General features: G+C 47.3%; 1 protein-coding gene across 1 annotated transcript; it reads right to left on the bottom strand.

Moving 5' to 3' along the window:
• Positions 1–441: 441 nt before the first annotated feature.
• On the bottom strand, positions 442–13339 carry RGCC (regulator of cell cycle). The gene is made up of 5 exons (XM_039257089.1): positions 13130–13339; positions 12429–12614; positions 3967–4074; positions 2160–2222; positions 442–843 (listed from the first exon to the last, which is right to left on the bottom strand). Exons 1-5 carry the CDS (start codon positions 13176–13178, stop codon positions 836–838), a joined length of 414 nt encoding a protein of 137 aa, XP_039113020.1. The 5' UTR covers positions 13179–13339; the 3' UTR covers positions 442–835.
• Positions 13340–13644: the final 305 nt, after the last annotated feature.

The raw sequence follows: 13644 nt of genomic DNA, 5'->3' as shown, positions 1-13644 counted from the left end.
TCAATAAAACAACCCACATCCCTCAAATTAAAATTTCCCATGAGGAACGCCTGGGTAGCTCAGTGGGTTAAGTGTCAGACTCTCGATGTCAGCTCTGGTCCCCCTCTCACAGTTGTGAGATTGAGCCTAGCATCAGGATTCTCTCTCTCTCTTCCTCTCTTTCTGCCCCTCTCCCACATTCTCTCTTTCTCAAAATAAATAATCTTTTAAAAAATTAATTAAACAAAATAAAATAAAATTTCCCACAAATCATGTGCCATCATTTCCCTCTGAAGTACTGAAGGAGCTTCAGGGTGACACTTAAGTTCACCATCTTATTGTGTAGAGCAAGCTGGCAGCACTCAACGCCCTCATTAGGCATCAAGAGGGGTGTTATTCCCACTAGAATATTATTTGAATGAGAATACATTGAAACATATGAAAAAAAAGAAGTTTACAAAATACAGACTCCAATTCAAATTTTATTTGCATACAAAAATATATTATACTGGGAAAAGCATATTACTGTTTCCAACTATATATAATTAATTACAAATATTTCCATAAATGCACTTTAAATTACAGGAAAGCTATGTTTTGAGAGAAAATACAATATTAGCACAGGTCATCTGTTTTAATATGCTGCAAGCCGGTAAACAAAGTCAGTTTCACTCTCTAAATTGCCCAGAGATGATCAAAGCCTGGTTCCAGAACGAGTCTGAGAATGGCCTGCTGGTAGGTGAGCGCTCATCTCCAACTGCTCCGGCAGCAAATTCTGTAGCTGATTTTACCAGGGTCCCCGGAGCTTTCTGAAGCTTCTCCCTTATGATGAAAGGACCCAGAACTTCTCCTTGTTTCACATACCTATTAAAAGGAGGTAAATAAGGTTATCATCCACACATAAGAGTTTCCAATTCCTAGGCTTAACCAGAGCTTAACACCGTCACAGACAGGCATCAAAGCATCAGACTTAATGGCAGGTTTCCCACATAATGTATGTCTGATTAACTGGCACCACTGGGTGGCCAGCTGCAATTTCCATGAAGTAGGCAGGCTTGTTCCCCAGGTCTCGTACAAATTGTGCTGTAATTACAATAATCTCTGTCAAAACAGGCCTTGGTCTTCTGCTGTGGGATGGTACAGCAGGTAAGAAAATAGGCAATTAAATCTCCAATAAACAGAAGATACATAGGGACTTTCTGCTGGATATTTAGGTCTGTCTGAAACAGTATGAGGAACAGAGTCATTTTTACATAACCAGCTTTGGATCTAATTTTTCAGGTTATACCTGGCTATTTAGCAGAGGAAAGCATAAAGTATTTCTTATGGAAAATCAACTCTTTCATTGAAAAATTAAGAGACTAGGACAAAATTCTTCTGCTCTGTGACTGAATGAGCTCCCCACCTCCCCCGCCCCCCATCCCCAAGAGTAGAGTATCTGCTGAAACTTTTATCCCAGAAGCCCTGGCTCATTCTTCTGGCTCTTGTAATCCTCTCCTTTTGAAACAGAGTGGGTCGATTGATTCTCAGGGCCCCATCTTCTGGAACCCACCACCGCCATTGTAATTATGGTCTGATATCTTCAGTTCCCAACATTTCCGGTCACAAAAGGGGAACCATTAGTGTAACTGCCAAATGGGACACAAAGCAGTGTGTACTTAATCCAGGTTTTTCACTAATTGGCGTGAGCGTCTGGTTATGGGGTCTCCCCAGGCCGGATCCATCTTTTGGGATTCAACCCTCTAGCAGTCAGACTTCCCCAAATCCTTGGATCTAACCTGGGAACACTTCCCTGGCCCAGGGGAATGGAACCATCTGGCTTGTTAGCACACTGCTTTTGTGGTCAATCTGCTCATTTCTCCTCTGAAAAGCCTGCCAGGACATCGTGGGGGTAAAGCTCCAATCTTGCTCTAATAACTACTCTGCATTTTTCAAACAAAACTTCGTTGTTTGCTGGTAACCTGTTCTCACTGTTTGGAAAGGCACACGGTCTACATTAACGCAAACTTGTCCTCAGAATTTCTTTCTGAGCTACTAGGGTCCGTTTCTGAACCTAAAGAAGCCTAACGATATAACTTCCTGCCCCCAGGCAAGCTGGTAAATATTGTGGCATTTTATCAGCTGTGTGGGTTGGTTTTCTGTTTGATTTTTTTTTTTTTTAATACCAGGCGCGTACTCACTTGCTAATGTTCTGTCAAGATCAGCAATAAAGTCTTCTAGCTCTTTCGTGTCTCCCAGTTTAGCTGAAAAACAAGAGTCGACCTTCAGTTTCCATATCAATGACAGCTCATGATACCGTCGGTTCCCAGGATTATGGACCCCGTTTTGCATCTCTGTCTCCAGAGACATTGTTTCAGAGTGTCCTATACCAAGCCCAAGTGTCTGCTCCAGGGCTTACTCACAGCCAGCTCCCTGATTCTGAAGATTCGCCTCAAAGTCTCCTTGTTATTTTTTCACTTCATCCTCCCCTGTGCCACCTGCACCCCACAACGTGGAAGAAGGATCTCCCTTCACTACCTCAGAAGTCGTAGGGGCAGGGGGGATGGGTGGTTGGAAAGGAAGACTAAAAGTTTTGATTTTTTTTTTTTTTTTGACTACGTAAGATTTGAGTTATCGGTCAAAAATGTCCGGAAGGCATGGCACTGTGCAGAGGGGACACCCAGACTCCGTATTCCCAGTAAGCCTCACCTCTGACACATTCTCATTTGTACCACCTCAGGGCAATACCGCAGCCCTCAGTATGAATGAGGGAGGAGCCACTGTTCTTTGTCAAAATGGTACAGGAAAGGCGACGTGAGGCCTCGGGTCTGGGACAGCGTTGTCCCATCCAGCTGTCAGGACAAGGCAACAAGTCCTTATCTTGATCTTCTTCCCTCTATATCCTGAGATGTCTACTCTCTCCTGTAGGGTTCGTCATTCATGCCTTCTCCAAAATGCGTGCCTGGATGTTTGTATTAATTAACCCTTGCTGGTTGGCTACCAATGGCTCCTTGTTCTTAGCTTTTAAAGTCGATTTGCCACTAGGGCTTTTTCCTCCCTCTTTAATTCCTACCTCTTAAGGATCAGGTAGCAAACCTGGGCACGTTTTCAGCCACTTCCTAGACTGCTCTGTCTCTCAGATTCAATAGCTCCATTTTACAGAGAGCTGGACAGGGGCAGAGTCCCTAGTGACTGCTCCCAACACTGCTATGTTGAGAGGAGAAATTAAAACTCAGTCTTTTGAAAAAGAGGGAAATTCTGCCTTAATGCCAAGAGTGAGAAAAGTAATAGAATCTTCATATTTCCTTTTAACCATGTTCCATTTTTATTGCATTCTGCAACTATTTTCAGCAAGTATAATGTTTCTTGAGGAGAAAAACTCCTTTTGTTTTCAAAAGGGCACTTGTCCAACATAACAGAACATTCAGCTCTCTAGCTGGAGACACTTTACAAGTTCCAAAAAATAAGAAACTGCTCATGCATCTTTAACAACTTTTTAGCTCTATTAATATCACAGTAGAGACGGGCTGGAGCTGCTATTTTAAATCATGTTGAGATCATGGCTTGTCTCATGATGATGACCCCCTTGAATTGCTAAACTGGTAATCTGAAAGCACTGGTTAAATAGTTAATGCCACAAAAAGAATCTCACTTTCTGCAAACCCTAACTGCTGAGTTTTCAATTCTCGAACCAACCAGTCAGAGAGAGCACTGTCATTTGGCACAGTCTTGATTACACATGAGAGAAAGCACAGTCTGAAGACAAGTATTCTTTCTCCCTGCGAATCTGGTTTCTTGCCCCTCAATTATCTGATTTCATTTTCACACTGATCAGAACCCCGAGAAAGAACAAATTCCACCTCACACCGTCCTGTACAAAGATGTTAGTTTTATCTATTTATTTGGCACATTCAGGAAGGGGCAGGGATCAGGGGGAAGAGAGAGGAGACTGGGAAGGGTGAGGGAATAAGGAAACCAAAATCCTCACACCACCACTCATGAGCCTACCTTTCCGAGGAGGGACAGTGGGAGAGAGAAGAGCTGGAGCAGAGTCTGTTGGAGAATTCAGTTTTTCATCACTGAAGCTGAAGCTGTTCCTGTAGAGCGAATCTGCACCTTTCAGGAAAGAAAATGTAACTCATTTGAGATGGTTTTCATTCTATAGCCCACTGATAACCAACATCTCATCTCCAAAAAGAGCAAAGTTGTAAAGAAAACAGGTTGATTTCCAGACTTTATACTTATACCCCAAAATGATTTGAGGTAGGGGTGTGTGTGTGTGTGTGTGTGTGTGTGTGTGTGTCCAGTCAGGCACACTGAAGGCCTTGCTTCCCTTACAAAAAAAAAGGAGAGTATGATAGGATGCTCATGACCTGACAAGACCCCACTGCCCAGGTGTCTAACTGATGCTTGGCTGCTGTGGGGTGAGGGGCTGGTTCAGGATTCTAGAGCCAAAGAATCATCTTTCCTGAAAAATGTCCCTTCTGCCCTCTGAACTCCCTAAAATACAAACACAAGGTTGGGTCCCATTACTCAAGAATCCTCCCTGACTGGTCAAGAGTGTCTCTGTCTTGGTTTTCCTGAGAACCTACATTCTGAGGACAAGCTAGAGGGTCGCAGACAAATATTTCTCTGAGAGGTTGTCAGTTACAGACACTTGGAGTGACTCTGTGGCTTCCTCTATTGCCATACCCCCAAGACCAGAGCAAGAACAAGACAAAGTCCCAGAAGCAGAGTTGTGCTGGGAGTCAAGGGAACCAGCTCAGTTACTTAGATACTTGGGCACCCTTGAGCAGGACAGCATCTCTGAGCCTCGGCTTGGCCATCAATAAAATGGGAAGGCTACATAATCCTTAAAGTTCCCTCCAGCTCTGAAGTTCTGAGATTCTACTTCTCTAAATCCTGCCAAGAATGAGGAAACCAACCCACAGCCAGCTCAGCCTCGTGGCTCTGACACCAAAAGGGAGCTGGTGGCTGAGCTCTACCCCCTCAAAGGGCTCAAAGGCAGAGCAGCCAGCGGAAGCAGGATGTGGCCCCTGAGGTCACAAAGTAACAGCCTTCCTGGCTGAAACAAAACACAAAGCCAGGCACACTTGTAGCAGAAATGAGCTCTGGAAGGGCTCTTCAGGTGACAGAGGGCAGCTGAATCAAGAGGGTCTGGCCCGGACTCTACTCCTCTTTGGGATTCATTCACTTGAATCCAATGACCTCCAACTCAGGAGGAGGAAACACTTCTTTCTTTGGCCTCCATAATTCAGAGTGAACGTGAATAAGTTACAAAAGATAAAAAAGGTTTTCCAAAGCAGAGGTTTCTCATCACAAAATAATTCTGCTTCATCCCGAAAAGGCAGTTGCAAGTTCTCAGACCCCTACACCTGGCTCCCTTTCCTCCCATCCTCCTCTCACCAGGTGGCCCCAGCGCCATCTTGTCTTCCTGACCTATGCACTCATCTTGTCCACTTTCCAAACACACCCAACCCCCACCATCTTTTCTCCCTTCAGAGGTCTAGCCTAGGTCACCTACAAGGACCACAGCCACTTTTAAGGGCTTAGATGATGAACACCTAGTGAAATCCAAAATACCAAACCCCACACATAATATTTCCCCAAAAATATATTCCTCAGAAGGCTGCTCCTTGGGAAAGAAGAACCAGTATGTGATCAACTAAGTTTAAGAAACACTGAGTAGCTTTGGAGATTCCTGCTGGGTCTTCCCACCTTAATGTCCCTGAGAAGTCTTGTGACAAACCAGTTAAGCCTTATTTCTCCAATTTAACTATGGGACACCTTTTTGTGGCAGCCTGTTAATATTTCTCAGGACACTTGCACAGGAACTCAAGTGCGGAAGCCCTTCTGCTTACTTTTCCAGCTGAGCCCACCCCTTGAGCAGTCTGGATTTTCTCAAGGGAAAGCCTTTCCCTTACATACAGAAAAGTGGTCATGTCCATGGCAGACCAATGGCATGGCATTACGGCAGGGTGTTACTATTTGTTGCCACAAATAGAACCTGAGAAATTTGTAGGGGAAAAGATGAGGTAAGATGCAGGGGCAGGAAAACCACAGAGAGCTGTGTGGAGGCCAGCTTCATGCCCAGACCCCTGAGCCAGAAGGAAAGAACAGGAGGCGTGTGGCACATGACCTTTGGCTCCGAAGGACACCTGACAGCACTGCTCCCATCCCTGGCCCAGCCGAACCCTGAGACTCTCTGGCCCAAGCTTCAGGGGCCACACCTCCGGTCTCTATCTCCCAGAAACACTTGGCCCTTGAGAGCCAGTTTCACCACCACCCCTCATGCCACCCAGCCCTGCACCACCGGCCCTTGCCCTGACTTTGGACTTCATCCCTATTCTGCTCCAACTTTCAGCAATTTTGCATCCACATATAGTCATCCTCTGGCGGGGGGGGGGGGGGGGGGGGGGGGGGGGGGACACACACACACACACACACACACACACAGTCTGTTTACCTCACAGGCGAGTAGACCAAATGTCATTGAACTTTCAGGGAAGGAATGATCTAGACAGGAAAAAGGCCATTGCAAAATGGTAGGAAAAAAAGAATCCAGTGAGGATTCAGGAGAAACTCAGGTGGTTTTGAGACTTTATAGAGAATGAGTCATGGTACCGGGATACTGCCACAGTGTACCTCTTAGCTTTTAGAGCCTGGGGCTAATATGCCTTTATGATCCAAGTATTTTCTTCAAACTCAGAAAATATATAGACAAACTGGCTGTTACTTGCCTAATAAGTTCAGTTGCAAATCAAACTTAACATAATCAGAAGTTCCTCTTACTGCAGATGAACTCATGTTACTCCCCCAATGAGGGAGGGAGAGAAAAAAAATTCTAGTTATAATATTTATATATCACTATATTTATACATCTATATGTATATCTGTATAGGTATATATAGATATAAACACACACACGCAAGCATGTCAACATAGCATACACTATACACTTCCCCACTTCCCCACACCTTCTAACCACACACACACACACATTCACACACAAGCTCATTGCCACACCTTGATTCCTCTCTCTTTCCATGAGTTTCAGTTCACAGTGTAAGCCAGACCTGACTCCAGGCTCCAAAATATTCAACCATCAACAGGAAGTAAACCCTCAGCATCCTGGAGCCAAACCTGCCCACAGTTTAGTTCCACCCTGTGGTAATATTCTACACACGTCATTCATGAAAAAGATGAAAAAAGCAACTTCAAGAAGCCCAAAGCTACCAAGAGGACCAGCAGAAGCTGCCATAGAGCTGTAGGGGATAAGGTGCAAATTACTTCACCTCTGAGCCTTAGTCTCTTCTTTAGCAAAAGGGGAATAGTAACCTAGACACTTCAGGTATGATCGGTATGTTTTTCATGATTTTTTAATTAATTTTTTAAATGTTTATTTATGAGAGAGAGATGTAAACAGGGGAGGGACAGAGAGAGAGGGAGACACAGAATCTGAAGCAGGCTCCAGGCTCCGAGCTGTCAGCACAGAGCCCCACACAGGGTTCAAACTCCTAGACTATAAGATCATGACCTGGGCTGAAGTCAGATGCTTAACTGACCAAGCCACCCAGGCGCCCCTGGTTTTCATGGTTTTATTCTAAATTTCCTAGCAAAATGGAGGATGATATGTCCAGGACACAATCAGTGATGATTTGGGGAAACTTAGCAGGCGGTAAGACTCTATTTCAGGGCTCCATGGCATCTACTTCAGTCAGCTCTAAAGCCCCATCTCACAAGCCTCTCAAAGGCCCATTAGAAATGTCCTTGGCCAGTCACCTTGGCGTCTGGAAGCCAGGAACCTCAGACTCAGGTACAGAGTTTTCTAAGACACCATCAGAAGAAATGTAAGCATATTCACTATACAGAGATCTAACTTTAGGAGCACGAACAGAGTTTGAGAAACTCAACTGTAAAAACAGAAGCTTGTTTAAAAGGTAGTTGCGCTCTTCTAGTTTGGGGGTGGGGAGAAAGGTAATTTAGGGTTAGCACCAACATGCGCTACTCCAGAGGGAAGTAAAACCACAGACAGTAAACCTTGCCCGGGTTCCTGTAAATATAGAACAATCCCACACGTTGAAGACAAGCAAACTATAGTAATTAACTGAGAAAAAGAAAGCCTTGGACCTGCTTCCCTTTTGCCACAGGGAATGGGGGGGGGGGGGGTTGAATCTCCTCCACAAAATCTAAATTCTGAAAGCCTCACTAAAAGTAGGATAGAATAAGAAAGAACCCTTTTCCCTTTCACCAATATTGTCCCAGGTCCCCTGACTGCTGGGTCCCTCTGGACACCTCTCGAGGTCTCTGTCGGAGTGAGACCTGTTGCCCATCTGGAACTCCTAACACATTGCCAGTGCAGCCCGAGGGCTCCCAACTTCTTATTCTCTCCTGGCTGGAACAAGTTCAGATTCCAGTCTCTGGATCTCCTATGCCGAATTAGCCGATATGCCACCTGTCATGCTAACACCCACCGTCCATAAGGTACCCTCTCCCAGGCCAAGCTGGAGCAGTGTAGGCAAAGATACACAAATGTTCTGGTCTTGCACCCGCTACAATGAGCCAGTTCCTCATTCCCTAAAACGGCTCCACAACATCACAATATCCCTTGCATACACAGCAGCCTTCAGACCCTTCCTGTTAAGTAGCAAAACACTTCCCCTCTTCAAAAGTAAAAAGGTAAATGAAATCCCAATACAGCAGAGATAGAAGTTCATACCACCTTTTACAGTTTAAGGTAATACTGTAAACTTCATATAAAATCAGTGGAAACAAATTAACACATTGGTTAAAACTTAGTAATTAAAGGGGTGCCTCAGTGGCTGTCAATTGGGCATTAGTCTGACTTTGGCTCAGGTCATGATCTCAAGGTTCGTGAGTTCAAGCCCCGTGTCGGGCTCTGTGCTGACAGCCTGGAGCCTGGAGCCTGCTTCAGATTCTGTGTCTCCCTCTCTCTCTGCCTCTCCTCTGCTTGTGCTCTGTCTCTCTCTTCCTCTCAAAAATGAATAAACATTAAAAAATTTTTTAGACTTAGTAATTATGAGTTAAATTTTCATTTAACATATTTGAGAAATCATGGTATGCACTTACAGTTTTGAAAATACTGAAAAACAATATATTTTTAAAAATAAGTTAAAACCAAAGAAGTTTACAGCCTCTAAAATACCTCTAAGGATCAAGTTCAAACAATACTGTCCTTCCACTGCCGCTGTTAAAACTGCTCCCACTGCAGTGTCTGAGATCACCTGCTGGACCCAAGTCTAGGGGAAAGGAACCAGCCTGTTTTGATCAACCCCATTTGAATGCCACCCATAATGTGGAGTTCCTTTTTACATCTTTGTCCCCCATCAGTGGGAACAGGAAGGAATATTTCTTTTCTCTTCTTTTCTTTTTCTTTCTTTCTTTCTTTCTTTTTTTTTTTTTTTTTTTTTGAGAGAGTATGTGTGCAGGAGTATGTGTGCAGGAGCAGGGGGAACCGAGAGAGAGAGAAGAGAAGAGAGAGAATCCCAAGCAGGCTCCATGCCCAGTTGGATCTGACAGGACCCTTGATCTCACAGCCATGAGATCCTGACCTGAGCAGAGATCAAGAGTCGGATGCTCAATGAACTGAGCCACCCAGGTGCCCAGGGAGGAGTATTTCTTTTTAAACGTCCGTTCTTCTCTCCTATCTAAATAACCTGCTTCTTTGGGTGGAAGGAATGTCTACGTTTCTCCTTTGTAGGCAAGCGACCCTAATTTTTTTTATGATGAGAAAAGGAAGGTTTCTTCAAAAAAAGAACTGCTACTTTGAGCTATGTTGGAAGGGGGCTACACCTTCTGAGTGATAGAGCAGTAAGCAGAAGACAGAGTGAGAATCAAGTACTAGTACTAGTGGTTTGTAGCTCATATGTAACATTTGCATGCAAGACACTGACTCAAATACATTTGACCTATGTGATGGAGCCTCGTGTATGTATTTTAATGTCTTCTGAGGAGTATGAAACAGAGCAATTTTTTTCTTCCTTATTATGAGCTTATGGATTTTCTAATAGCGCTACTTAATAGCATCCTTTCAATTTTACAGCTATAGAAACTGAGACCCGCCTACTGCCCAGGGCCCCACTGACCCAGCCTGATGACGACTGCCTTGAAGAGACACCTGCAGACACAACCACTATTGATAAACAGGTGAATGATTTGGGTCCAGTGGGACTTCAGGTCTATTCCTGAGGACCTGGCTCCCATTCCAGCCAATCATCCATGGTGACGGAGCAAGGTCTTAGCGACAGCCCACATGGTTCTGCTCTCTTATCAGAAACATGGAGATAACTGTCTATCTTTTAGGACTGTGGTAGGGGTCATATGAGATAACACAGTTAAAGCATAACAAAGAAATCACTACTGATAAGAGCCAATAAACAATAACAATAATCATAATAAGGGCTTGGTAAAACTGAGCTGCTCTTATTATCATTATCCAGGAGTGTTTCCCTTTTGGTGGCCTAAATCTCAGTAGGATACACTTCTCTCAAAAATTCTCTTCCACAGAAAAGCATTGGACAGACAAATATACATAATCAATATCTGTGCTTGGTACCTGGTGGCAGTTAAGATACACACAGTACATGCTTCCTTAAGAAACTACTATTTAGATACACACTGATTCTGCCAAGACTATTTCTAACCAGTCTTGGGGGGGGGGGATAAGCTCCACGTTAATAAAGAAGAAAAATATCATCTGAGCCTCCTGTATACCCTCCCCACTACTCCTCAAGCACCAAACTAAGGGGTAGCTGAGCAGTTAACAACAAAAGCAGAAAGGAAAATACACGCGCCCACACACACACACCCCGAGAGAAACTATAGACTATTCCAAATCTCTCCCTGCAAGCCATTAAGGATGTGTTTCCAAGTGCCTTCTCTTTGAAGCCCCTGAAAACAGAACCTGAATCTGAAATCCTAGCCAGAGGAGCTACAATCACCCAGGACGGGCAAGTTCAGACGACATCCTAGCCAAATGCGGCTGTGTTTTAGAAGGGACTTGTTCTTTGCACTAGTGCAGCACTGGACAGTCTGTCCCAGCTTTCTTTCTTGTGGGAGAGAGAATTTGCACTAGATGAATAACTTGTTCCATGACCTAACAGAAGAAGACATACTTAAGTTTGGCCACAGCTTTGAGACAAATTCAAAAGTTTTTAGATTTCTCTTTGAAACTGAAAATAAGTGGTCTGGTCATTAGCAATCAAGTCCAAAAATACAAAACAGAGTATTAAACAGCACACTATTCCATTCCTGTTCACTTCAAAAGCTTCAGTTAAATCCGATCCTTGGGCAGGGCTGCCAAGGAATAATGTCAAGATGGACCTCAGGTTTCTGACTCAACCCCTGAATATCAAGGTGTCAAGCGCTTTTAGTCATTCTCAGGAGGACAGCTCAGGGTGAGATCTGGGACTCTATCTTTGCACTGGAACAAGGAAGAGCTTCAGATTTCAAAAGAAGAGAATCATAAGGAAAGGTCGTTGGGTCACTGCTTTTACTTCCAGAGTCAAGGGCAACAAAGGGAGTGACCTTCGTGCCTGTAACCCTTGCGGGGAGTGAAGTCTCAAGAATACCCAAGAAAAGTTTAAATTTACTTTGAAAAAGAATAAATCTTCTAGAATGTGAAAAGCAACGATCACATCATATTGAAAAGTCACCACATTTGCTATGTAACACATAAACAGATATCCATAATCCTTAAAGCCCATTTATTCCTCAAATTAAAAAAAAAAAATGGTTTCACTACTTGCAAGGTTGTTTAAGACAAAGAGACCCTGGGGTATTCTCCCTTATAAGAAAAGCCACCAGGAAGCACCTCTATGCCTATCTGCTCTCTAGCTCCTTCTCCAGCGGGGGTGGGGGGGGGGTTGGAGGGGGGGATGTTGGGTTGGGGGAGCTGTGCAAGCCAGCAGTCCCGGTGGTGGACCTGCCTGAAGGAAGAACACTTTCGAAAACACTCAGCCCCGCACTGCCAAGGAGTCTTTCAAAACTGCATGCAGGGCAGCAGCCAGTCTGGGAGCTCAGAGCCAGAAGAAAACGCAAGAAGTTATTTCAAAAATCCCAAGAACAGCCGCTTATGAAACTTCTTCTGGTTTCACAAATGTTTCAGTATCGTGCCCTCCCATGTCTTCCTCCACCCCCATTCCTGTGGCACTTGCTCCACATACTCTGAAAAAAAATGCAGAGAGAAGGGCGAAGGAAGGGAGGAGAGGTAAAGGTGGGGAGGCCTGGCTTGGGTCCCGGGAGTCCTCCGGCCTCAAGACACCTGCAAGGAGAGCAGGTAGACCAGCGCGCCCTCCCACAGCCTCCGTGTGACAGCCCCGGGGGGGGGGGGGTGCCTCTCTGCGGGCGTCCTGGGGACAGCGCGGAGCCTTGGGCCCCACCCCTCGGCTTCCAGATTAGCAGACCGAGACGCGAGCCCCCCGCGCCTTCCCCGGTGGGGCCACACTTACTCTCGGAGTCGCTGAAGCCGCTGCTGTCGCTCACGCTGGCGCTGCTCCGCCGCTTCATGCGCTCCAGGTGCTCCTCGTAGTGGAAGTGGCGCTCGTGGAAGGGCGACGCGAAGTCGGCCAGCACCGCGTCAAACTCGCACAGCGCATCCGTCAGGTCCCCGGCGGCCGCCGAGTCCAAGGCCGGGGCTGGGGACAGGGATGACGGGCTCAGGTGCTGGGGCGGGGCGGCCATCGCGTCTCCCGGCCGGAGAGGCCCGCCACCGTTCCTCAAGATAACTAACACTCAGCGCGCGCTTGCTGAGCGACAGCCACGCTGTCACTGCCCGTGACTTATCTTTTCATAGTCTAAACCAGCCCGTGACGCGGTTGTATTAATCATCCCATTTTAGAGATGGGGAAACCGAGCCTCCGCGGAGTAAAGCTGCAGACCAAAGGTCACCCAGCTAATCCACGCAGCGGAACTCTTTCCCACGCGCGGTCGGCTACGTGTCCCCATGCTCGTCCCTCGGGCGGCGCGAGCGAACGTGCAGCGCTGGGAAGACGGGGTCAGGATGCGCCCGTTAAATGGCCCTAGCCCGGCGCGGGGAGGAAGGCTGAACCCGCCAGGGGCAGGGTCCCGTGGGGGAGGATGGGGACGGGCGGGTCTTGAAAGGGCGCCCCGGGACCCCCCGCGCGCAGGGCCTTCGGGGTCCAGCACTCACCTGCGGCCGCGGCCGCCGCCGGGCTGCTCTGCGCTGCGGGCGGCTTCATGGGCGGGATCGGCCCGCGCGCGCGGCGTCGGGTCCTAGGAGGTGCCGGGCCCGGGGACGGTGCGGCCGCTCGCGCCCACGCCGGGGCTGCGCCCCGCCCGCTCGCCCGCTCGGCGCTCCCGCTCCGCCCGCCGCCCTCGCCCTGCCGCGCTCGCGCCGCGCCGCCTGCCGCACCGCGCGCACGCCGCCCGCTCTCACACCGCCGCCACCCTCCTGCTGTCTTATAGCCGCGGGCGGAGGCGGGCCGGGGCGGGGCCGCGGGGCCGTCCCACCGCCGCGCGGGGACGCCCCTGTCCCCCAGGCACCGCCCTCGCCACGCGCCCGCCGGGGAGCCGCAGTGACGGTGAGTTGCCGCAACCCTGGTTACGGCCCCAAATATTTACTCGCCGTTTCGCCCGCGCGCCCTGACAGCCCCGCTCGCCGAAGCGTCTCTGTCGCCACCAAAGCCCCAGAGAGTTCACGGTGGG

The sequence above is a fragment of the Hyaena hyaena genome, unplaced genomic scaffold (assembly GCF_003009895.1).
Source record: "Hyaena hyaena isolate Hyena2069 unplaced genomic scaffold, ASM300989v1 scaffold_598, whole genome shotgun sequence".
Classification (NCBI taxonomy): domain Eukaryota; kingdom Metazoa; phylum Chordata; class Mammalia; order Carnivora; family Hyaenidae; genus Hyaena; species Hyaena hyaena.
The sequence above is the reverse complement of the archived record's forward strand: the minus strand, read 5'-3'. Positions and strand labels throughout refer to the sequence as shown.

Excerpts from the sequence above, each read along its gene's own strand:
- RGCC (XM_039257089.1), bottom strand. The coding sequence starts at position 13,178 with ATGAAGCCGCCCGCAGCGCAGAGCAGCCCGGCGGCGGCCGCGGCCGCA. Across the intron at positions 4,075-12,428 it reads CGGCTTCAGCGACTCCGAGA|GTGCAGATTCGCTCTACAGG; the intron begins GTAAGTGTGGCC and ends CTTTCCTGAAAG. Across the intron at positions 2,223-3,966 it reads CACTGTCCCTCCTCGGAAAG|CTAAACTGGGAGACACGAAA; the intron begins GTAGGCTCATGA and ends CTTGTTTTTCAG.